The 25,489-nt window shown below is 38.4% G+C and overlaps 2 protein-coding genes across 3 annotated transcripts in view; one reads left to right on the top strand and one right to left on the bottom strand.

Annotated features, from left to right (window-relative positions):
• Window positions 1-25,489, bottom strand: part of LOC141459769 (WD repeat-containing protein 82-like) — a 43,850-nt gene that overhangs the window by 17,978 nt on the left and 383 nt on the right. Inside the window, exon 2 of one of the 2 annotated variants that reach the window (XM_074139180.1) lies at window positions 7,547-9,636. The exons of the other annotated variant lie outside the window; for it this stretch is intronic. Within the exon in view, the coding sequence (XP_073995281.1) occupies window positions 8,387-9,337 (951 nt within the window). The 5' untranslated portion in view covers window positions 9,338-9,636 and the 3' untranslated portion in view covers window positions 7,547-8,386. Of the gene's footprint in view, window positions 1-7,546; window positions 9,637-25,489 lie in introns of those variants that run through there. 2 annotated transcript variants of the gene reach the window in all.
• On the top strand, window positions 16,637-25,479 carry LOC141459770 (ras-related and estrogen-regulated growth inhibitor-like). The gene is made up of 5 exons (XM_074139181.1): window positions 16,637-16,878; window positions 17,242-17,330; window positions 17,446-17,502; window positions 22,618-22,694; window positions 23,033-25,479. Exons 2-5 carry the CDS (start codon window positions 17,249-17,251, stop codon window positions 23,543-23,545), a joined length of 729 nt encoding a protein of 242 aa, XP_073995282.1. The 5' UTR covers window positions 16,637-16,878; window positions 17,242-17,248; the 3' UTR covers window positions 23,546-25,479.

Consider the following 25,489-nt stretch of genomic DNA (forward strand, 5'->3'; position numbering starts at 1 on the left):
AGCTCACTCACACATACACAACTCTGGGCATCTCAAAAAAACGCGCATTTTCGGTGAAGTTCTCTTTACATCATCTCACTACAATTGGAGGAAGTAATGCAGTCTTGTCGAATTTTCGATTCATTTTTCACCAGAAGTATCAGCTTTGAACTCCCATGAGAGAGAATATCATCAATTTTATTTTGGTTCTGGTGCAGCCGTGACGTTGCGCTTCCTTCAGCAGTTACCGGGAGCTAGTGATCATGATTAACAACTTTGAAATCAACTTCTTTTTAGTACAAATTCGAAGGTTACAGAAAATCTAATTACCTAAATAGCGGTATGAGGAAGTCGCCGTAGAAGGTGCCGTAGAAGAAGCGATGGGTGAGCATTACAGACAAACCAAACTAATTGGGAAATCAATGACTAAACAGCCAGCTAGTGTTCAGACCCAAATCTACTCAGTACATGTTGTTTACATGAAAATGGTGTCGCTTGCCAAGCGCGAGCTCCTATGACGCAAATCCGAAGACCTGGACCCAATTAAGAATTAAAAGAGTGTGACCATACAAAATATGCGCGCAGTAAGAAGTGACCAACAAACATTACGAACAGGTGTTGCCCCAAACTGTTCACGGCCACCTTGAGTGTTCACTACGCCGTTTTAAAGTAGCAGTGCTCGCCTCGCCGAGAATTACGATTCTGATAGCTATTCAAGTTGATGTGAACCAAGCCAAGTGGCGATGTGGTAGTGAAATCTTATTATCGAGGAGGCAAATCCTACACCATGCAAAGCCTCTCATTCTGGGCCCGTCGCTAGCCCAGCAACAGCACAAGACCCAGGTATGGAATTGTTGCTCAGTGTGGATGCAACAATATAGGTTAGAGTACTTCCATTGCGCTAAGAAGGTACTATCCGAAAGATGGACAGTTTGAATTCTTGTCAATGAAGGTTGGTATCGGATTGCTGTCGTCTGCAGGATAATTTAGGAATTAAATAGCTCACTACTGCAATCATTCTTTAAAAATAGCCAAGTATAACTTCATAAAACTTAAGGAATTTATCTTCGGTTTTGCCCGTCATAGCCGCATGATCGGTTTTGGACTTTCATCCATCATCAGGGGTAGACTAATCGGTAGTTGTACGGTTTGATTTCCGGTTAAGAACACTGTGTGTGTGTGTGTGTGTTCACAAAAACTCACCATAAACAAAAACTTTCATCTTTAATTATGGTTGGTCTGTATGGTGGTGATTAAATAAGTATTAATCTTGTTTGCAGATCAAGACATCCAGATGTTTGTGGACCAATTTAGCAACCTGTATTGTCAGTTTCGCAAGCAAGTCTAACTAACCGTTATTTATGTAAATCTCTCAGATTAAGATCTCTGCTTTGAAATCTTAATTAATTTTAAATTAATTAACCAGCAATATCCCTGATTGATTTTATTTATTTATGGACGATTTTGCATTTTTTGTTTGTTTTTTTTAAATTACTTTCTCTAAGTGTGCCAGTCTTGTGAGTCTAAACAATGGTTTGATTTGACAAGAGAAGGGAAACTGTGTAAGGCTCTAGAGGGAAAATCTTCAGTCAGTATCCTGAAGCCTAAAGTGAAGAGATTTGGTAGAAATAGGGGAGATAGTAAGAAGAATGGATGCGCAGTGGGCACGGAGGTAAGAGAAAGGTTGAAGAATATTGGATGGGCAGGGTTTGAAGGAGGGAATCCTTAAGAAAGAGGAGGCTAAGAACACCAAAAAAAGGATCCATAGGAACACATTTCCCCATTTTTCTAGTGAATCGTGGATATTGGACAAAGAAGCCCGTTATTCAGCTGCAGGCCATGGAGGTATGGTTCCTTAGTAAAAGAAGATAAAACAAAACAGGACTGGATACGAAGCACAACTATCAACTGTCAAAGCAGCTGAATAGTTATTTGAAAAGAAACGATAAGATAGTTTGGCCAGATGTCCAGGATGAGCAACGAACGCAGCAAATGTTGAGAGTACAAAGCTGAGAAGGGGATTCAAGGAGAAGGAAGGAGTTAGTAAGGGATTAAGCTGGGTCAGGATCTATAAGAGGCAAAAAACCTGAATTATCGCTTGCATTATCCATAAACTGAAGGGTTTATCCTACTAAAACCCTTACACGGCGAGAAAGCTTTCCATTATCCGCGAATGTGCCGATTTCCGAGGACTATCCTCCGCAATAACGACGGTCTCAGTGCTGGCGAGACTGTCTCTTCTGTCGAGATCACTGGATTAATCTGGCTTTTTTAGCTTCAGCTGTACGGTCTGTAAAATCCCACAGCAGCTTGCCTTTGCTCTTCAGAAGTACTGATTCAAGAATAAGGAACTAACCCGGACTTCCTGGCTATTGAATGACGCGTTTTACTTTTGCCGCAATGCTGCCAATGATTGGCTTATCACATGTTGGATGGACCTATTATAGAGGATCATAATAGATGCGAGACAAGCCTAGAATTTCAAACACATGACATCATACTCAAATTTTGATGTGCAGTACTTTATGGAATTATGGGTTAATTAAAGTTGCAATCAAGAAAGCTATTAAAATTGGAGATTCAGAAGTTGGCGACAATGTAGGAAGTGAAAATTTACAGATTTCAGTTTTTGGGATGATTTCCCAAAACTGTTCTCGAGTATTTGTCACTTAATACTATTAGAAATGCATATGCACGAATATTAGAGAAGATCGCTCCACAAGCTGTCGACAGCGATTTGGAGAAAGTAAGCCGTAATACTTTTGCTAATAATCCTCCCATTTTGGGAGGGGGGAACAGTAGAAAGTCTTTTATAAATAAAATACAAGTCTCTTTGTGGGGGTGTAAATATGTGGCTAAGAGAGGAACACAGCCGACAGGGATTCCAAGTAAAAGTATTCTGTGGAGACAGTAACGGATCTTCTTCTGCAGAACTGCCACCCTGGTGGGTGTACAATACACAAAACCAATACACACAACACAAGACATACTTTTTAGAACTGACGGTTGAAACAATAGAGAACATTAGGAAAATAAACAAATGTACCTGCACAGATGTAACCTTTCGTAGCACATTATACCTGGTCTGCCGTAGGGGACAGATGAAAGTTAGTTTGGGGTGGACTAACTTAATAGGCGATTAGTAGCCTCATTTCAGTTCCAAATATGCAAACCATTAGCCACTTCCATCGTGACAAGTGAATCGTTAGAATTACCGACTGTAACACGCACTGCTGTTGCTGTTGAAATTTTCTACCTTAGTAACTTGTAACAGCAACGTCAAATCTTCGAAAATTAGTTTTTAGTGTAGTCCCATGAATGCGAAAAACTGTATCGCCACTAGTTCGAAAATCGTGAAATCACCGAAAGCACTAATAGCACTAGGGGAATCAATCATAACCTAGCGGAAAGTAGAGGTGGTACCTTACTGAGAGAAATAATCTCCCTTATTACATTGTGATTTTCATGTCAGTTGGTTAATTGATTCTAAATATCGAGTTCACATTGCACACATGCATTTTAATTGGAAATAGTTTCCCGCGAAAGGTTTTTAACCGGGATGTTAGTAGTATTGCCTCAAAATTGCTACTTTAGTGGTATCTACATTGCCGATAATTTAATAATGAAAATGGTATATGCATCGAAATTGCTTGCAGCCAACGAAATCATGAGTAAAATTGCATTCAATAAAGCAAATATTGCGATTAATCAATTTCTTATCACTTTCAAATTGAACTCAAACCATAAATCACATATAAATGTCACAGTGTGTGCGACTAGATAATTATTCGATAGTTCCGCCATAACACATTTATATGTGATCGATTGACAGGCTGCAACTTGTCTCAGTGTCATGACAACCAAGCTAGTCTGATTGAATAATCAATCAGTAATTATTTCTAAACTAAGAACTTCAAGAATGTGAAATCTGATGAGCACACTCACACGACTTGGTCTTGCTACTTAGTCTCGAAGTTCTAGCAAACAGTTTCTTCAGTAAAGTGTCACTTTTGGGATTACTGATTTTTGCCGAAACCTTATTGTGGTATCCGGCGGTGGTTCCCAAACGAAATACAAAGTTTTACGATCTGCGATTTTTCGTTTTTGAATTGCAGTGGGTTCACAAAAACACACACACCTTTTTTGGGAGGGGTTCAGAAAATCTCGAGACGAATACTTCCGGTGAAATCCTCTAAATAGAAAATCCGCACGATTTCATCAATAATTCCTCTTATTAAGTGTTTACATTTCTTTTGAAAGCTCAAGATCGGCGACAGTAGTCGCCCCTCTCCTCCTTTCCAACGCTTCACGAAGAAACAACTTGGGCTCAATTCACACTTCCACATTTAATAGTGGTTTATACACCAACACTGCTACATTAAGCAGCCGCAATAGATCTCTTTTCAGTCGTAGAGTATTTGGCTTATGGCCACGCTTCCCTTTATAATCTATCTAGAAAGCCGTGTGAGGGACCATACCATACCTGGATATGCACAAAAAAAAAACCAGCGCAGTCACCCAAGATGAGATGTTGTGGAATGTAGATTACAGGCGACATATTGAGGCGGGGAGGCAGTGCCCCCAGGCGGTCGGGGATTTACATGTCGTAACGTAGTAGCACATACTCCTCTCTGTTTACAGAAATACACTCTGTCCCAATTCTTATTATATTTATAAACTTGTGGCTGAGGAGGCTAACTAGAGCGCAACGATGCGATCAAAGCTAGCGCTGTGTTGAACTTGTTAACGAAGTTCGATAAGCACGCAGCTTGCCCGAGGTAGACTGTCTTCTTAGTCGGCCTTAATTGGCCCTAAAAATAAAACTGTTTTGAACTTCGCCTGACCATTCTCTCAAGGTTATTCAAACTCCGAATGTTTAAGTCGCATTCAATGCCTCCGTCAATTCGCCATTTAGGAGCATCCCTCCAGTCTTGTGTCTCTGATTAGTCCTCACAGTCTGGCGAGGAACTGCTGGATAAAGCTGGAATGCACAAGTTTGTCTTCTCCAAAGAACTCTCAGTCGTAATCACCCTTCACGCTGACAGGAAACACTCAATATGCGCTTCCGCATTAATAGGCTTTACCAATTGTTGTGTAAGAGGAAGTTACAGTGACGTCATAAATAAGGAAATAAAAGCAATGAGTAATTGTAAGCATAATAATTTATTAATTGTTCGTATAAAATCTGTTTACGACCACAACAGTCTAGGAGTTGGCAATATCCCTGTTCTGTATGCCCAGGGGAGAATGTTGTCCTGCGAGTCGCGATGACTGATGACCTACCCTGGGTGGCCGCAATCACGCAAAACCACTCTCTGCGAGTGCGAGTAACTGGATACTGCAGTCTGGATGCACATAAAATTATAGCCATAACTTTGATAAGGTTTCTTTAAAAAAAATGTTTGGTTGCTGCTCCATCCCCCTATTCTACTGAGTCTAGTTTTACTTCCTCTTGCTGTGTTCAAACTAACTCCCTATGGTCAGCGATGAACTGGCGGCTCAAGGTCAAATTACTTCTTCTAACCCACCAGGCTTTGTTACCTTCCTCTACTCACTGAGTCAGGTTATGATTGTGTCCAAAACAATGTATTTCGGTTTTGCATGGTTAAAATACCATGAACTTAAATGGCATCTTTCATACTTAGTTTTCGTGTAAACGATTTAAAAACATATTTTACTTGTAAAAGTTTTTATTTTTATTCAAAACAGCTGTGAGATTCCAGCAGGAGGGCAAACACCTGCTGTCCCCTTTGTTTAATTAATTGAACACCATTAACTATGATCTTGTTAATGATCAATTCTTAATAATGCTGTAGATTCCCCCCCCCCACCAAAAACTAAGAAGATACGATAATTTTATAAATTATTGTCATGTTGGTCAACCTTACTGAAAGACGTAAATTATGAGCACACTTTATTATGGCGGTCAATTGTTTTTCCAAATTTACACTGGATTTGGTTGGCTTAATTATCGTGCTGGCAGTGGTGATGATAGATGTTTACACTTCCGTATCCCCAAGAACGATCTTTTTTCCTTGTAAATGAAACTTTATAGAATAATTGGACAGTAAATTACAGTAAATGGCAGTTTGGAAATGAGATACTAATAAAGCTTTGCTAATGATTCCTCGAAGTGAACCCGAGTAGTTCCCGATAGGCAAAGTGCTGAGTCCACGATTCTCGGTGGCGCCAGCAGACCGGTGATCTCCAAGTAAATTACCAGACAACAATAACAAACACGTTATTCGCCATATTTAATTGTATTAAGAGTCCCCACGTGCCATTTACAAGTGTTAAGATTCGTTCAATTAATAACCACTATTCACAGGAACTCCTCCGACTTACTCACAGACGCTTTTCACTTAAAAGAGTTTTTAGATTTTAAGTTTCCACAGGAAATAAGGATTTTTGAGAGATCCGGTCTACAAAGAGTATTTCTTACAAATTGGCCTGCATTGTCTAGGTGTATATAACTCAAAGACGGGAACTCGCAGAAAGATGCAATTTGATATTTGGCTGAGATGCCCACACAGCATCCCTCAACAAGGTTTTGGACTACCGGAATTACCTCTTCACTCAACGGATCTTGACGATTTCAGAGAGTTTTTCTCCTTCCTTCCTGGAGATTTTCCTTCAAACCTGGTGTGCTAATTGCTGACGCGTGTTTATTTGAAGGAGAAAAATAGATTTAATAATGGTAACATTGGTTCAGATGTATTCTCAGAATCTAGACGATCAGAAATATTAAATTGCCAAGGAAATGAGCTGAATGAGTTTATTGGTGGAAATTTCAAGCGGGTAAAGCGAACGGCCGTTGATTTCCAAGAAAAACTAAATTATACAGTTTAGCAATAATCAAGAAGTTCTTGGAAGCAACATAGAAGTCCTTGAAAGTGACTACAGCCCAAAGTCACTAAACTTCAAAATGCCGCACTTATTGTTAATCATTTAGTTGATAATTGAATGTATTATTACCGAGAATATTCTAGTTTAGCAGTTCGCTTGAATTATTTTTCTGGCAACACTGTAAGGAACAACTTTAAACGACCGTTGCTGGATGAGCGAACAGCTGACTGGTCCAATGGGCGCTGGGATTAGCGGCGATTCTAAAGAGGAAACATAATGTTCTCCGTACTATTATTATTCTTTAGGGCTAATCGCAAAAGAATGGCCGACAGTACTGTATAGATACTTTATTGTAATAAGGTTTACATTACAAAAATTGTAATTCATAAGTACTGTCTAACAACGAAACGGATCTGACAGCTGGAGATCGGTAATAACATGTGTACTAAATGTACCATCTACAATAGTATTGTGGTAAGAAAAATAAGGCAAATTGTACTTTAAAGAGAATAGAAAAATACATGAGGAAAAGACGAAGTAATGAAAATTTAAAAGAAAAGGGACGGTTATGGAGTAGCGAAAGATACCTCCCTAGACTTATCGAGTTTTCTTGGCGCTGAGACGGAAAATATTTGTTTATATAGGAAATATATCAAACAGATGAAAATCACATTGAACTGTAACTGCATATTGCGTATGATTGCTCAGGAGACCCTGAGGACTGTGATTTAGTCAGCAATATCCTCCAACCGGAAGTGCTACTTTACTGATCGGTTTTTCACCTCTTGACCTTTCCTCTGAAATAGCGATTGTACACTGACACGCACTCTATGTACAATAGCTTGAGTTAGGACTTGGAACAGAATTCCTCAAGCACCACATACACACTACGTTATCGGAAGTTTTCTCCAGATAACTTGTTGGATTTTCCGGGATCTTAGACCAAAATCTGTTACTCTAGGGCAATTCTAGGAAAGGAGTTCGGGATACAGATATTTCATCGATCTGCTCTGTGATGGTTGCACACACTGTTTAGCTAAGAATTAAATATGATCAATAGCACATTTTATTTTTTTCTATTTTTAACCAGTTTCGTATTTTCATCCATCATTAGAGAGGTTGATTCATTAGTTTGGTGTAGAGAATTTGAGAAGTTTCTGTCAGACGCTACTTAGTGCTAACTTAATTTGAAATCAAATACTCTACAGCAAAATTAAGACTGAATCTCCGGAACAATGGATGAAAGTTCAGAACTGGTCAGAAGTAGTTAGAGCATGCGCGCTACTGCGGATAGAATCGGAGCTATTATCTAACTCTGCGGATCTCTGATCCCTTTGCCATCAATCATTCAAGTGTTCGAATTCGCAGGAAGTTTAAGGGTTAGAACTTTGAGGATGAAAGAGAAAGAAAGAGTGAGTGTTCACTCCCGACCTTTTTCAGCCTCAAGGTCAAGATGTCTGGACAGGAAGGTCAAGAACAACACTTGGAATCTGCTTTATTAAAATATATTCAAAATAGTAATTACATAATAAATCTCGTCTAGAAACGGTAATGGATGCTGTTAGGATTCAAAGTCCTGGATTAGTGGGAGCCAGAAAGACATGTTTGTACAGGCCGAAGCGAACATCATAAACTTCGGATTGAACTGGACACAATAAACCGGTCCTGTGTGGCCAGCATTGAAGACGCACACTTTGTACCCAGTACGGGCATTCCAGACATGCACTCGGCCATCACTGGATCCGCTCAACACAAACTGGGAATCAGGACTGAAAGACGCTTCCACAGGCGTGCTGTGGTTGTTGAGATGTCCGGTAAACGTTTGCAACGGAGTACCATGGAATGCGTCTACCAGACGGATGTATGCACTAGTCGAGGATATTAACAGAGTTCTACCATTTGAGCTGAACTTCAACGCTGTCCAGTCGTCTTCCTTGGTAACGAATTGTTGAAATGTAATGAACGGACCTTTGTCAATGGATCTGATGTCGTAGAGTTGTATGCCCTCATTGTTTAGTCCTACTGCAAGAACTAATCCTTCGGGACTGTACGCGACGAGCGGCTTCCCTGTTAGTTGCAACTGTCCGTGGCAACTCGGTGTCCTCAGATCCCAGAACCTCAACGATCTGTCCAACGAGCCAGAGATAAAAGAATCATCAGTCGGTGAAATTCCCAGCGAAACTACCCTCTTCGTGTGGCCAGCATAGTAGCGAATATATTTGTTATCCAGCAATGACAAATACCGTATCGAGTTGTCCACTTTTGTGGAACCATGAATGGCTGTGGTATTATCGCGTGAAAAATTCACCAAATCAACGCCATATTTTTTACTTTGCAACGTTTTCATCACAGTCCCAGTTTCACAGTTGTACAACTCTATCTGATCATCATGATAGCAGGAAATCAATCGTTCACCATTTGGTGAAAAGTTCATCCATCTTACAGCATCCGTATTCTCTCTGAACACTTTGGCCACACGAAACGTTCGCACCAAATCGTCCACTAGTTTCATCTTTCTGTCTACAGTTTTTACACAAAATCACGATTTAACTTATCAAAAGTTTTTTAATCGATCGATTATTAGTTTAATAACAAGAAATCAACTCCATATCATGAAACGAATCTCAGTTTAGTAAACATAAATTGACATTAATTTCCAATCAGCTGTTTAGAAATATTAGATTTTCTGGTAAATTTTAATTGTGAATTTAAAATCTTTCTCTTTCCACAGTTTTAGAGCTTCTAACTTATACATTTGTTCATTCTCCAAATTTTTTAGAAGATATTTATTTCTTCCCTCCTCGGCACGTTCTAAAATGGATTATAAAAGAAACATTTTAAGGATTAGTAAAATCCATTACCGATTTTAAGTCTAAGATAGTGAACTCAACACTGCCATTTTAACTCTCTCAACATACTTTATTAAGTTTAGTATTGCAGACTGTAATACGCGAGTGTTGTGCTTTAAGTTCCGGTCTGTCTATTCATGTATCTCAGTTATGACATAAAGATCTTCCATTCAGTCAAAATTAATCCAAATAAAAAAGTTTTAGATCTAAGTGGCTGTAGTAAGTATGAGGCACAGGACCGCACAACATACTGAATGATGCAATGGAAGGAAGCCCTAACCTTCCTCTCCCGGTAGTTCCTTAATCAACTTTTTCTAGAAAAATGACTTTCCCAAATAAACGTTCCGACCACTGAGCGTATTCAGTGATGAGAGAAAATCTGTGCAACAATTTCCCAGCTGGAAAGCTACTCTATAAAATGGGTAATTCCGGTTGTGGAATTTTGATCGATATGTTGCTGTCTGGTGAGTCTCCAACAATCGATAGATTAAGCTTACATAAAAAATTTCAAATAGCAACATCTTTCAGAATATGCTGAATCCCTGTGACGTAATATCCTGTTTTGTTACTATCAAATGCTAATTACCAAGAGCATTACAGTTTGCCTTGTTCACAATCAAGACCCACACATGGGCCCAATTATGTAATCCGCATGATCAGGTGTTCCGCGTAAATGATTAATCTATCGATAATAATACGCAATCAGTGCCATACATATCAAACAAAATCGAGACAAATGTCCTGGAGCTACTTTTAATTTGCTTGCCCACGCTTCTCTGAACACCAGTATAATTAGTGAATGATATCGATTGGAGACAGGAAGCCTAAACAACTAGAAGATTATCCAAAATGGCGGAAGTTGGTTCAGCGAATTTGCTAAGTGTAGCTTTTTTTTTTATAAATTTATTATAATCCGGTCAAAAATCAATTTTCATCGCACAATTTATTGGCCGCTCCTTTATCTAATGCCGAGTTATTTTATAAAATTCTACAAATTGCTTAAAATGTTAGTAAAAGTAAAGAAATACCTACTTTTTCGAATGGACTTCATGTCCGTTGCCTAAATAATAGCTCACCTTATGTTTTAGCCTTTTAGGCAATTAGGTAAATTTTAATAACTAGGCGTTACATAAAATGCCAAGCCTGCGCATTCTGCGAGCATTTACATCTTTCTCCAGAACTATAAATTTTACTGCAATAATTTTTCTAAGAAATAATATTTTTATTTTGAAGGTCAATTTGATTATCAATTTAAATCAGAATTAACCAGCTGTATCTGAAGAGAATCTAAGCGTTAGAAAGATGAGAATTCACGAGAGGAAGTCAAGTGAGTACAGATAAGATTTGTTTACGTGTTCAGATCATCATGAAACCTCTGTACGAGGGTCGTTTGAAAAGTCCGTGCAAAGTCAGAGAGATAGCACTACTGGCGCGTATCGAGGTTATGTTTAGTTAGTAGCATCTCTTGGAAGAACACACACCAAGTTTCAGCCAGATCGGTCTATTTCTTTGTGTTTGGCATTCGTTTGAATCGAGGAAGTCGAGTGATTTTTCAAAAAAAATGGACGAAAAAGAATTTCGTGCGTTGATTAAACACTACTTTATGAAAGGCAAAACGCCTCAGGAGACTAAAGAGAAGCTTGATAAACATTATGGTGACTCTGCACCTTCGATTAGAACAGTTTATAAGTGGTTTCAAAATTTTCGGAGTGGCCATATGGGCACAAGTGACGCTGAACGTTCTGGACGCCCTGTTGAGGTTACTACTCCAGAAATCATTGATAAAATCCATGATATGGTGATGGATGACAGAAGAGTGAAGGTGCGCGAGATTGCTAGTGCTGTGGGCATCTCGAATGAACGGGTACATAATATTTTGCATCAAAATTTGGACATGACAAAGCTATCCGCAAGATGGGTGCCGCGATTGCTCACGCTTGACCAAAAACTAAATCGTGTGAAGTGTTGCAAGGACGGTTTGCAGCTGTTCCAGAAGAATCCGCGGGACTTTAAGCGCCGTTTCGTCACTGTGGATGAAACATGGATACATCACTACACTCCTGAGACCAAAGAACAATCTAAACAATGGGTTACCAAGGAGGAATCTGCGCCAAAAAAGGCGAAGACCGTTCCTTCGGCCGGAAAGATTTTAGCGACTGTCTTTTGGGATTCGCAAGGAATAATCCTTATCGACTATCTGGAAAACGGTAAAACTATTACAGGTGCATATTATTCATCGTTATTGGACCGTTTGAAAACCGAGCTGCAAGAAAAACGCCCACGATTGGCCCACAAAAAAGTCCTTTTCCATCACGACAACGCACCAGCTCACACCTCAGCAGTTGTGGTCGCAAAATTAATGGAAATAGGGTTCCAACTCGTTTCACATCCCCCCTATTCTCCAGACTTGGCTCCCTCGGACTACTATTTGTTCCCCAATATGAAGAAATGGCTGGCGGGAAAAAGATTTTATTCAAACGAGGAGGTGATTGCAGAAACGAATGGCTATTTTTCAGACTTGGACAAATCCTATTATTCGGAAGGGATCAACAAACTAGAGCAGCGTTGGACGAAGAGTATAAGCCTAAAAGGAGACTATGTTGAAAAATAAAAAAGGTTTACCCCAAAAAATTAAGTAGTTTTTATTTTTGCACGGACTTTTCAAACGACCCTCGTACTTTCTGTGAAAATCTGACACGATCACAATACTCTGCTATTTCCGGTCATAACTCAACCAGAAGCCCGGACTACCTGGGCACAATGGCACAGGGTGACGCAGTAATCAAATTGCAAGCAAAGAGCTGCATACCCGTCATTACATCGAATGCATAACTAGTTGAGATTTCAACTGCAGCCCGATAAACAAACACGATAGAGCACGATGTAGTTTATATTTATATATATATAACCAGTTAAAAGGTTACTCTCCCTGACGTCACTGCGGTATTATTCATAAGAATAACAACACATGTATGTCATAAATATAGTTAGAGTGTAATATTAGTAACGCAGGAGATATGCGCCACTCTGTCCAAGGGATATTGCCCCACTTTTCATCGCCTCTGATTATTGGAAATGAATTCTTCCTCGGGATCCACAATTTCTGACCTAGTCTCACTTTGATGTTTCAATATCAAAGTGGTGTTCGCGTCACTGATTTATTTCTACCCTTATTTTTTTTCAACGGATTCTATTTTTTAAAAAAATCTGATTGGAACACTCACATGACTTATATGTTTTCAAACTGGAATTTCGAACCAAATTAATACTGACTATCCAGATTGTAGAACTGCACATGACCCCGAAATGAAACCTTAGAGGCACGCCTAGTCTCCCCTTAAAATATGTTGTAAACAATTTCCGTTCGAAAAGAACACGTAGCGTATACAGGAAGGTTACCGAAGAAAACTGTAGGAGGCATTTGCGAAAAGATTCAGAAAAGTGGGAATATCTAATGAGTTTTCCCGGTAAAGACATTTAGATAGCTAGCGACCCCTGGTTCAACCAAATCTACATAAAAAGTTTCAGCTTCCGGTGATGAATTTTCACCACAAACAGACCAGATTTCTCTTGTGAAAACCAATTTTCTTTTGGGACTGTGGATTTCAAAAAGGGATGTGTCCAGTGAAGCTGAAGTTTGCAAAACCAGCAAGATCGCAATACTTTCCTTAACTGGTGACGTCATATCCGAAAGAAACAAAGAATGTGCGACTATCCAAGCTGGGGCAAGCTGATCAGTATTGTCATCAGTCGATGCTTAAATTCACCGATTAAAGTAAGTCCTAATGAAGTGACTGTATTTAAGGTAGCCTTGGGTAATTGTAAATAATGCCAGTTGCAAGTAATACCCAGCAACTCTGTAATGAAGGATCAAATAGTTGTTTAATATAAATAATTGCATCATAAGTTATGGAATATTTCTGGCCGGCCGATAACTTTCACCCAGTCGGAGTGCAAAATATGCGCTAAAAAAGAAAACAGTAAAGGTGAATAACAATAAACTGAGAGACAATCTTATCCAGGTGAAACGAAGGCCGGCCATGTTTCTCTAGAAATGTAGACGACAAATAAAAAAGTGAAATTAATCCGCTTATCCGGTTTGCAGAAAACAAGATTGAATACTAAAATGATAATAACAATAAATTATCAGCTGAGAGGCGGAAACAGAGGCAATAAGTTTTGCTAACGAGCTGTCTTCTTGGAGCTGGTTTCAAAATATCTGGTGAATTTAAAGTGAACACCATTTCGCTGGAGTCCACTGTCACTCTCTCCACGTGCTTTACGTAATTGTCCTCTTTTTGGAACTTTGATTCCTGGTAAAGATCAAGTAGATGGTTGTATTTAGTAATTCGAGTTCGCTTTTAGAGTATGATATCGTGAAGAAAGCTTGAGGAACACCAAAGCTCCTACGAGCGCTACCACAATCAACAATGTTGCCTGCGTAAAGTTCCAAACCAAAGAGTGAAGAGCCTAAATTAGGTCAAGTCCAAGTTCGGCTACTCCGGTAGACAGGTCCACATCAGAGAGAAAGAAATCTCAGCCAGTATTCTGCCGAACAAAATATGACTCTTTAAAGGGAATCTATTCACCCCCTCTCAGAAGTACCGCCAATCAAATTACACGGGAAAGGTTCCAGATAAAAGCGGTACGAGGAAGTGGCAATTTAGTCTCAACGTTGATTGTTATCTGTACTCTACAGATTACCAGGTAGTACAATGAGTAGCAATGGCACTGTGAAGGAAGTCTAGCCAGTGTCCGGAAGGACCCTTAATCTAATTTCCCTAGGAAAATGTTTCAAAAATCCAAGTTTTAGACCTAGATGCAATTAGAACGCCAAGTTTAAGAGAATCGTAGGAACCGATTTTGGAAACGAAATTGATTTCGTGAAGTGGTAGTTTCCGGTGGACCGAACCAAACTTCTCTGTGGCATCCACTGTAGGCAGCTAACGAAAATGTTGAATTCAAGGTTTCGGCGATGTTTCCATCTTGAGTTGCCTTGGATACGGACTGACTGACAAAACTGATCATTTCTCCGGTAATTTTGATTGAATTGGTTCCATGATAAACGCACGAGCGCTTGATTGTCTGATATTCAAAATCACTGAGCTTCGAGTAAAAACTGTAGCGCGCCGTATGTAGCGTGCCAGCAATTAAATGCATTAAATCTTCCATCTGTGCAGTTAGAAAGATGCGGAGAGTCACACAGCTTTCACTTTTATGTATTGCCGCCGCGGACAAGATGCCGCCTGGCTAGAAGCTTGGTCAGACTGCCGCCAGGTGGATCTCCACTCGCAGACGGCTAGAAAGTGGGAAGATTGGCCCATTGAAGCCGTGTAGCCTGCTATTCCCTGAGCAGACAGTTTGAGCTCCAGAAAAGACAGAACGTTGCCGAGAACTCTCCCTACTAACCCAGCTAACTTCCTGCCAAATCAGAAGCTAACTGGAAGGGTTCACAACCTGTAGCTTTGAGAAATAGAATCATTCCTTCTTACATTTTCTTACTCTAGTAAGTAAAGGAGGAAATAACCGTGCACTTCATTTTGATTTTTTGCACCAGGAATATCTGTTTGAGGTCCTCTAAGCTATAAGTTGTTAGTAATTGGTGTTGTGTTTAACCCAGAAACCAAAAATCAAAGCAAGTTGAAATTTAATATTAAGCTTGCGTCCAAAAAAAAGTGTATGAGACAATAAGGTTTGGGCAGAAATCGGCCGACCAGAAGTGTCACTGTATTGAGTAGAGATTTCAGTATTTTAAGATTTTTTCTTTCAAATATCTTCTACAATTTTATTTAAACTTCACGAAGTGATTACTAACTCATAAATCTACAACTTGTACAGGTAACATTTTGGCTGTAAATTCGATAAGGGGTACTTCTCTGATTGGGATTGCTTCTGAAGTGAAAATGAATTACATGTGACTCAAATGTGAGGGAGTTGGAAGAATATTTACGAGATTAAAGGGAATACTTTGGGGATGGTAAAAGGAAGGTTGCACCAGATTGCTTTAATCAACTATTCTTTCAATTAGTAAACAACGCCATCGCTTCTTAGTGTGATTCTTTCTGAGAAGATGTTTACAGTCTTCTGGCCAACATAACCTTTATAAGTCCAAAATTAGCTGTATTAATTAGGTTATTACTTTAACCTAATATTTCTATCGCAAGACCATTGTTGACATTACTTCAAACAACTATTCCACTAAATTTTCAAGCTTGCGTGGTTTTGACTTGGAAGAGAAAACCGCGGAAAACTTTAAAAACAAAAATCTGGTGGAAATCTCAAGACTTCATCTTGCTACTCATAAAGATCTAACCCAAAAATCTGCTTGAAATACCAAATAATTAGACCACTCAGTTTGGTAAAACCGTACACTATAATGAAATAACACTACAGTAAAGTCAATTCTATTTCACCGCCATGAAAAGTGCCCTAAAACATTTTTAGAAAAATAATGTTTAAATAAAATTTACAGATTTCTTAATATAAAGTACATACGTAGTTTGTGGGAAATCCTAGGCGTCATTTTTGAGAAAATCTTAAAGAATAAGTGAAAATTCTACTCAGTAAAAAGGTGGGGAAGTAACTGTGAGTTCCCATGGGTAGCAATCAAACGAAATACAGAGTTAAGTACTGTAGAGTGAGCTTACAAACATTATGTTTAGAAAAAACACTTATTCCAAATCAAGAAACTAAAAATTTATATTCTCCAAGAAAATTCATAATTGAAAATCTGTACGATTTACTAAACTTCCAAATTCTACTTCAAATACGAGAAACTAATGGGGTGAAATATATCGTAAAACAAGAGGTAAAAATGAAAACAAGTCGTGCTCCTCCTAACTTAATGCGCAGAGTACGAATACCTAGGCCAAACTGTTCTACCTCTACAGATAGCAAACACCAGTCCGTGTGAACACGCATGCGCACTACTCAGCCGGCTTGAAGCCATAAATAGGCCACCCAAAGCCGGCCACTTACCAGTTAAACTGTAAACTAGCTAGCTGCACGTTGGCACTTTTTATCTAAATAGTTTTTTCTAAAATCGTGAATCAAAGGGGTTTATTGTTTGTTTTGTGATTGACTCAACATTGAACAAATTTGAAAACATAATTAGTGAATTTGTGATCACGTGTTTCTTATTTTTGACCAATTTTAGGTGTGACATCTTTTCTTGCTTCAAATCTTGTCTTGGATACAAATTCAGGTAAATTTAATGGAGAAATTATTTTAACTAATTCCCCCGCACGAATGAAATAAAATTCGCTAATTTGTCTATATTTGTATAAAAAGGCATAATTGCACAATTCAAGTGACATTTTTAAGATAAATCAAGTTTAATTAAATTGGGAAGGGGGAATAAAATCTTGAATTTGATGGAAAGTAAAATATTTAAATTCTATAATAATTTGCGTGAAAATTTAAGATGAATAGAATCGGTAAATTATTTTTCTAGAAAATTAAAATTTTTTATGCAAATAAAATAAATATGGATTAATGAATGGCCGTCAATAAAAAAAATAATAAACCTAATTCTTATTATAACCTAATTTGTGTTATCTTTTGGCAGATCAGGCATGAAAACTGAGGAAAGGAATTGTGCCAATTCCCCTAGGGTCAGAATTGTTGTCTTGGGCATGATTAGCGTTGGGAAATCTGGTAAGTGACTAAGAGAAATTTGAGAATAGAAATTTATGTTTTGTTTGTTTTATTGGCATAAATTCCAAAATTATCTGCCGTTTTTATTAATTTATATTTTGTTTTTTGTGTTCAGCTCTGACAGTCCGCTATTTGACCAGAAGGTACATTGGGGAATATCGTTCGAATACCGGTGAGTAAAGAATTTTCTTTGGTTCCTGTTAAAACCATTACGTATTATTAGAAATATTTAACTGCTAAAAGTGGGATAACCGAGGAGACAACTTACTTTCTCTTCGTGTGCTTCCAAACTTTAAAAAGCAAATCAATTTAGTTTTCCCTGGAGATTTATGAGTCGGGAAAAGCGCTTTTTCTCATTTTCTTTAAACTTGCGACAGTTTATTGCACACTACTAGATCTATCTACAATTTATTATTAAAAAACTCGATTTGCCGGGAAAAGTTCGATTACATCGTTCTATCTGAAGTGCCGTCACAGCGTAATGCGCGGTCTTGATGGAGATGACAATTACCTTAAGCGCAAATTTCTTCCTTTTTTATCGTATTCCTTGATGTGTTCCGTGGAAATTGTTTTCGAGCCAGGGATTTACTTGACTTCCGCCTAATGTGCATTTTACAGAGTAATCGTTTAGTTCTGGATTTTTCACCTGAAATTTCTTTTATTATTCATTATACAAGACCTAGAACCGCACAATAAGCTGAATTTGCTCTTTACAGGAATGCCTAAAGTGCCTAATACTTCTCCTAAACCGCTAATAAAAAAGAATAAATTTTAAAACATTTTTAAAATTAAAATGATGGGTCCATGAGTATGCTGCGTACAGAAATTATTTTTTTAAAATTATTACTTCCGATTAATTGGTTCTGAGGTAAAGCTTACAGTAAATCTCCTGCTTAGACCTCACTAATTATTAATTACTTGTGCAGTTTGGAGTCATGCTGCAGTAAAGCAAACACCTATTTGTAAAATACAAGTTTTCTTTGCTCAGGAGTTCTCAGAAAGTGAATTTTCGCGTTTTTCTTTTGATTTTTATTTAAAAAATATTTTTTTCTTAGCTTAATTCCGGAAAAAACAATTTAGCTTTTAGATAACAATCTGAACGGAAGTGTAACACCATAGAATCTATTTTTCTTGTTTGTTTTTTCTCTGAGCTGATTATCTCGAAAACTGTTCTTCGTAGTTTATGTTCAGAGCATAAACCTCTGCTGTGAAACTATATAACAGTGTGACCAACATTGTCAATATAGAGCAAGAATTAAACTTTGCAAAAAAAAAAAAAAATTAGGTGTTCGTTAGAAATAACTGATATAGTTTGGTAATGGCAATCTGCGGTGGTCCTGTTTAGTACGATGGGATGTCGAAGAGTTAAGAAACAGAAACTGTGTAAAGGGGCATATCTAGTTTTGGAATTCGAGCAGTTCCTTTAATGATGTGCAAGGGCCGTGCCTTCACTAAGGAGCTGTCTTGAGGGAAGTCCACCATCCCTTGTCCCAGTAATGCCCTTCTTAGAATTTTCCTGGGGAACATGTAGTGGGGGGGGCAACTAATATGCCAACTTTAAAGAAATTCCTGGAAAACCTCAAAATGAGTGATCTGAATTTCCCGGCAGAGCAATTTTCCTGACTAACTTGCTGGTCTCGCGGGGGTAATTGTGAGCAGTTTTCTAAAGCTCAAATCTCTATCAGATCCAGAGAGATAAACTGAGGAAATAAGTGAAAAATTCAAAATGAATTCCATCTATCCCGTAGGCTAGTTTGGTTCCTGGCCAGGTGAAAACTGGTGACACTGAGCTCCGTAATATGAAAATTAGGCTCGTAGAAAGAAAACGTACAACTAGAGGAAATCGCGGTGAATTTGTCTTCCCAGTGAGCGGACATAATGCCGAGAGAGGGCACTAACGGTATATGGTCTGTCCGTTTTAGAGCAGGACCCCGTGGGTGTTTCTTGTCCAGAGAAACAGCAGGTCCGACCCACTTTGCTAGTTGCACTGATCCGGGCGCGGGACCTCTACCTAGTGCTCTGGATTGACCGAGTGGAGCCACCTTCTAAAAGCGCCCACCGTTCCTCTGACCCACTAACTCTCCGAAAGTTTAAAGAGAACTTTGTCCAGTTTCTATTCCGTCTAAATCGCAGCTTTGCGTGCGTCTGTTCACAGCAGTCAACTTGGGCTTTTTCTTTCTTCTGTTTCCTTCCTCTACCGTGATTTTCCCCAAACTTGAGTTGGCGGCTTTTTTTTCATGCAAACATCCGTTTTGAGGTCCCTTAAGGCTGAAAAATGGTTTGCAGGAAGTAATCTGTGTTAGAGAGAGAGCAAGGCGAACCAAATATCCCAGAAACTTTAGTATGACTTAGGGACGGAAAGTCGGGGCAAATCACTCTCAGATCTCCCGGCTATAAGAAACCAACTTATTGCTGATTATCTAATTACGTGCGCCAGAAGTGATGAGGATAGCTTTCACAATCTGAACGATCTCAGCTAAGAGCGTTTCAAACAGTGATCGTTTAAAGAAAAAGGTGTTAGAAGGGAGAGTGAGGTAATACAAGCGCAAGTCGTCTGAGTGCCCCCACCATTTTGTATTAGATTAGTTTGGTGAGAGGTATTGAAGCGGAAGTATGCGAGGAATTTGTCTCCAACTGCCGCGCACCAACTTATAAATAGAAGAGATCATTTGCTTTCTAGATAGATTTTGTTCGATTCACAATTCATGATCGATCGGTTACAAACTGATTCACTCTCCAGCCTTGATTTCGAACACAAAATGTTCACGAATGATTCCATAAAAACCATTTGTTTCCCAGAAATAAATTAGCAAATTTAGTTAATGAAACGGATGTGGGTGATTATCCTTCTAAGTATAATGGAAATCGATGCAGCTAATTTCGAGAAACTGTATCAAGAACTGAGAAATCATAAAGTCACACTTCCGTTTGACAAATTTTGACGTCAGAGTGACAGTTCGGAAGGCCAGAAACACACAGACAGACAATGCGCAAAGCAAAACATGCCTCCCTAAGCATTAAGTCAAGAATCTGAAGCACTTCCGGTCAGTATTATATTGACCAATACTAAACTGGCTCTTTAGAGGAGAGCCGAATCCTTGGAGTTCAAAGATTTTCCGTTTTTTTTTCGGAAATAATACTTGGAATTTTCTTGAAACTGATCGCGTCTTTTTCGGAGAATATTCACCAAACGACAGTTGTTTGGGATGGTCCAGGTTCTAGGGAGACTGTGACAGTAACTTTCGAAAGCTTCGAAAAGCTAATGTTTGGCATTTGAATGAGTGACTGGGCGCGCCACTGTCGCTGAGGCCTGAGTGCTATATTTATCCTCAACTATGCGCCTCGATTTGGGCCTTGGCCAGCGGCTCCCCTAGCTCTTCTCTTTCTGCTAATAACATTCCTCTTTGGTTTATGATGTTCCTAAATTATTTTCTTTATAAAATCTGAAGTGTGAACGAAGACTAGTTCTTGCTGAAATAGTCCCAGGTTTCGCTGAAATGACACTTCTAGACGGAAGCAAGTTTATGGAAAAATCGTGGGAGTCTGTTCCGAGGAAATCTTTAAAGAAAGAGAAAAGAGAAATATCTCCCGAAAAAGTGATGCCCTCGGTCGGAAATTTTGATCGCTCTGATGTAAAACTAAAATCTACCTTTTTCGAACCCAGTGTATTCTCGGAACTTCGATACTCGGTGAGACACTATTTTCGAAAAGGTAATGCGAACACACTACTGCCGACACATCAGAAAATGAAATAGGGAATTAAGGAAGTAAATTATAATCAAATATACCAGAATATAGTGACGCCAGAATTAAGTGTCTGTGACCGTTTATCATATTACGTTTATATTGTCATATTGACTTATCGTATATCCTAAAACGGATTGTATAATCCAGGAAGCATGCCTGAATAAGGATATCCCACATTGGCCAACGCCATTCTAATACCCTCACTAAAATTTGATAAAAACTAATTTCTCTACATTGGCCAACGCAATTCTACTAAAATTGTAACGAAATTTATTTACACGCGCTCCGGTCAACTCCAGATCTGGATACCATCTCTAACGGCTAAGAGAATGTAAACATTCTAGAGTGACTTCTCTTGCTACAGTTTGTTGATTTTTTTTATCAAACCTACACTTAGTATTAAATATTAATTGGTTTTAATAGGTTCACTTGAATGAAGGAATATTGCGTCTCAGATACATCCTTAAAAATGAATTTGCACCAAACATAAGTAAAAGATTTTTTCACTTACATGCGAAAACCTTAAAGCAATCGATGTGGATGAAATCGATATTGGCGTTCAAGAGGTTTTCATCGAAGACGGATTAGTTTTAGTAACAAGTTCAATTCTCACTAATATATTAGTAAGTGGTGAAGCCGTACAATATACTGTAATTGCACTCTAGAGGAAAGCCTTGTCACTAGATCGTGTTACTTCCTGACATGTACTTGGTGTAGATGTAATTACATTTCACGAGTATGCCAAGTTTCACAGAGTTTACTCTGGTGTGAGAATACGTAATATCAAATTTTGCTACGATTTACTGGTTTTGAGCTGTTCTATTTAAAGAAAAGATCGACAATTTGATAAAGGAAATAGAAAGAATTTAATGCGCGTGGTGACCTGTTCACCATTTCACAGTGATGTAAAGAAAACAAATTATAATTTCCATAATCACCGGTAACTTTCTGCAGAGATGAATGAAACATGCGAAAACATGGAGATGGCAGCGTGCAATTTACCACCTTTATTTGGCGAGCACACGTGCGCCCAACTGGAGTGACATTGGCCACTAATCATGGGCCGTCTGGATTGTTTGCCTTGTAAAGTCTTGAAATTACCCGGGGGACATTTAGCCGCCCACACAAGATACTCGCTTCCATGTGCTTCAACTTTGCCGTCAATAGCTAACTTTATTAAAGTTTTCAAAAAAAAGAATTCAAACGTTTTCTTCACCAAAACAAAGTTTAAGAGAGTTTTAGGAGAAGGCAAGGAGGTACGCTTGCCTATAGTGAGTCATTTCAGTTTAATGTACGGTTCTAAAACTATTGCACAATGTTAGTTCAAAACTTGGGGGTAAAATACTAGAATCTTGGAAATTACAAGAGAAAGTAAAGCGAATGTTTACCTCGGCCACAGAGCATCCGCCATATTGTAATCCTACCCACACGAAGTAAGACAGACTAAAAATGGTGTCAGCTTTAGGGATTGGAATCTTGTTTATTTTTATTTTCTGTAATTATTACTTGAACTCATCAAAATGTTTCTATTCTGTTACAGATCTGCTGTATCGCCAAACTGTTACCATAAACAACAGCCCGCTTGAAGTGGAAATTATTGATGTCTCTGGAGAAACGGTAGGTTGCATCAAAGGTTATCTCTTAGTGTTCAAATAAAGTTAACTGTAAGGAAAACTGGGGACGTCAATATTGACGGTGTTTGAGTAAACTAATTGAAGTACAAATGAATTAGTACGTATTCAATAGCTTATAATATTTAGTATGCGTAGAATCCGGAAATAAAACTTTGACCCCCTAGAATCAACGTCCTTCCAACGGTTAGTGTAGTTAGGGAGTTTGCCGCTCCGATGGAAAACAGTCCCCACAATTAGTGTCTCTACTCAAACATCTTTCCCACGCTGTTGAAGCTTTTATATCCAGTAGTTATAATGTCTTGTTTTGTTTATTTGTTACAGAGAGACTCCAATTTTCCCGTAGAACAGATCCAGTGGGCGGACGGATGTGTGATTGTCTATTCCATAACAGATCGCCAATCGTTCCAGTATGCCGTAGATGCACTGGAGAGTATCCAGAAATTGAAATCAGTATCCTCAGTACCAGCCACATTGCTGGCCAACAAAGCTGACCTGGCACACCTGAGGGAAGTGAAGGAAGAAGAAGGCCGATCGGTAGCGTTACGAAACGGATGTCCATTCTACGAAGTATCCGTGGCAGAGAACAGTGCGGATTTGTATCAAGCGTTTGAAACGCTCTTGAACGAGACGAGAGGTCAACAGGGTAACGGCGGTAAGTCGCGCAAATTCTCCGTAACCAAGATGATTGGCACGCTGATCGGCGCCAGCGGTGGGGGCGGCAGCAATGGGGCAGGCCAACATGGCGGCACGGTAGTTGTCTGCCATAAGTCGGATCTGCACAGAAGTCGAGTGCTGAAGCGGCGACAGAATTTCACGGCCACAGCATCTTTGTGACTCAGCAATCCTCTGCCCACTGCAGATACTTCTGCGTGATTTCTGTTTTTGTTGTATCATTTGGTTCTTCCTCGTTCTTGGAGCAAAACTGGGTTACTCTAAAAGAGGAATTTCCGGGAGGAAACACCCCCAACATGTATGGCAGACGGTTTAACTGAGAGAAAGCACCGTCTTGGATGATCTCCGGAGGGAAGTTGGCGCACAAGATTTACTTGTTTTTTTACCATCATTTGTTGCCATAGCCAGCTTAATGTTCTTGTATTTTGGGCGACCAAAATTTCTTCACTCCACGGTCTGGATGAACTTTGTTTGGCTAAGTTATTTGCTTTAATCGTCTATCCTGGACTCTGCTTCACGACAAGATCCCTTTCTTGCTCGTGAGTTTATCGAGTAACTAACATCTACCTTTCACCTCCAGCTCTTCCTGGCAGAGCTTCCAGGCGTTCTGGCTGGATTCATTTCTATCCAGTGACCCGGGAAAAGACGTCGAATATTCTCAGCCGAACTAGTCGAGTGAATTTTGGTGAAGCCATCAACTATTTTCTATTATTGGCACTTAAACTGTAATTACTTTTTGTAGATTATTTTGTATTCTTAGAATTATTTTATAATAGTACAAAGTAGGTTAATTTACAATTGATTGATTCTCTTTTTAGATGATTAAGCTCAAAAATTTTACTCCTTTGTATCTTTATGTTATTATTTTAAATAAAAGAATGCCAAAGATTTGTATGGAATGTAAATAGAAAAGAGGAGGAAGTAAAGCATGAAGTTACCAAGGAAGGCCTTAATGTTTCCGAACAGTACTACCAACCTATACACGGACAGACAAAAATTATTAAATAATAACACGGTGCTATATTCATTGTATGTGTTCAACTACTTTCATTGAATACTTATCGTATTAGAAAAAAATATTGACCCAGCAAGCTTTGGTCTGATTTGTGACCGATCACAATAATTGTCGTAATTTTTTTAAAAATCATTGAATTCTCCTTGACAATGGTACATACCGGAAGGAAGCCCAACCAATCCCTCTCAACACCCAACCTGGGTTTCCGCTAAACACTCTTTGACAAGTAATGCTTTCAATGAAAGCTGAATATGTCAATTCTTCTCCCTCCCTAACTTCAAATGCTAATAAAAGTTTGACTTATAAGTAAATCAAAAATCGATGAAGAAAATCGTTGAGTCATTTAGCATATCTTGAAAAAATGTTAGTATATCCAAAAAATAATAATTTGTTTTGTTAGATATTGTATTCACATTTACTGATACAAAAATTAATTTGTATTTTTTAAAACTTTTAAATTTGGCTCGGTCACAATACTTCCGTTTATTAGGAGTATAAATGAATGTAAAATTAACTTCAATTCAGATAAATAGTAAATCAGAAAAATGCTTGTTGGGGAAACTTTAATTAACGAATTTGACAACAATCTGCCAAAACCTTACAAACAACTAACTACGCACAAAAGGTTATTGACCAATATGTTTACATAAGATATGAGATAGATTTATGTTGTTTGTATGGACTAAAAAAAAAAAATAAACAAATAAAATGTCATGCCCGATTTGGCTACAATAATATCAATACAGAAATTAGTCATCTATAAGTAATAATTAATTGTTGTAAGGTTACATTTTGTACTTTTTAGTTTCAGTTAGGTTATAATTATTGTAAATGGCTGTGATTGTAATAAAAGTGAAATAATATTGTTTTTTCAGAGGGAGGAGATAAATGTCATTCTCCTGTAATATAGATCAACCAGTTTATTGCCTTCCTTTACTTTACTAGTAATGGAAGGTATTAGACATGTTAAATGAATAGAAAATATTTAATTGTTTTTATTACAGAAATTATTTATTTAATGCCATAATTTTAATGAACATGACTGTACTTTGGTAATGAGTTTTTTATAGATAAGTTTTTTTATAAATAAA

Source organism: Rhodnius prolixus, unplaced genomic scaffold, assembly GCF_049639745.1.
Source record: "Rhodnius prolixus isolate KJV_2025 unplaced genomic scaffold, Rpr scaffold_17, whole genome shotgun sequence".
In the NCBI taxonomy this organism is placed as follows: domain Eukaryota; kingdom Metazoa; phylum Arthropoda; class Insecta; order Hemiptera; family Reduviidae; genus Rhodnius; species Rhodnius prolixus.

Bases quoted from the DNA above. Each gene is read 5' to 3' on its own strand.
- LOC141459770 (XM_074139181.1), top strand. From the start codon at position 17,249: ATGAAAACTGAGGAAAGGAATTGTGCCAATTCCCCTAGGGTCAGAATT. The intron at 17,503-22,617 runs GTGAGTAAAGAA...ATTCTGTTACAG, and splicing joins GGAATATCGTTCGAATACCG to ATCTGCTGTATCGCCAAACT. The intron at 22,695-23,032 runs GTAGGTTGCATC...TATTTGTTACAG, and splicing joins TTGATGTCTCTGGAGAAACG to AGAGACTCCAATTTTCCCGT.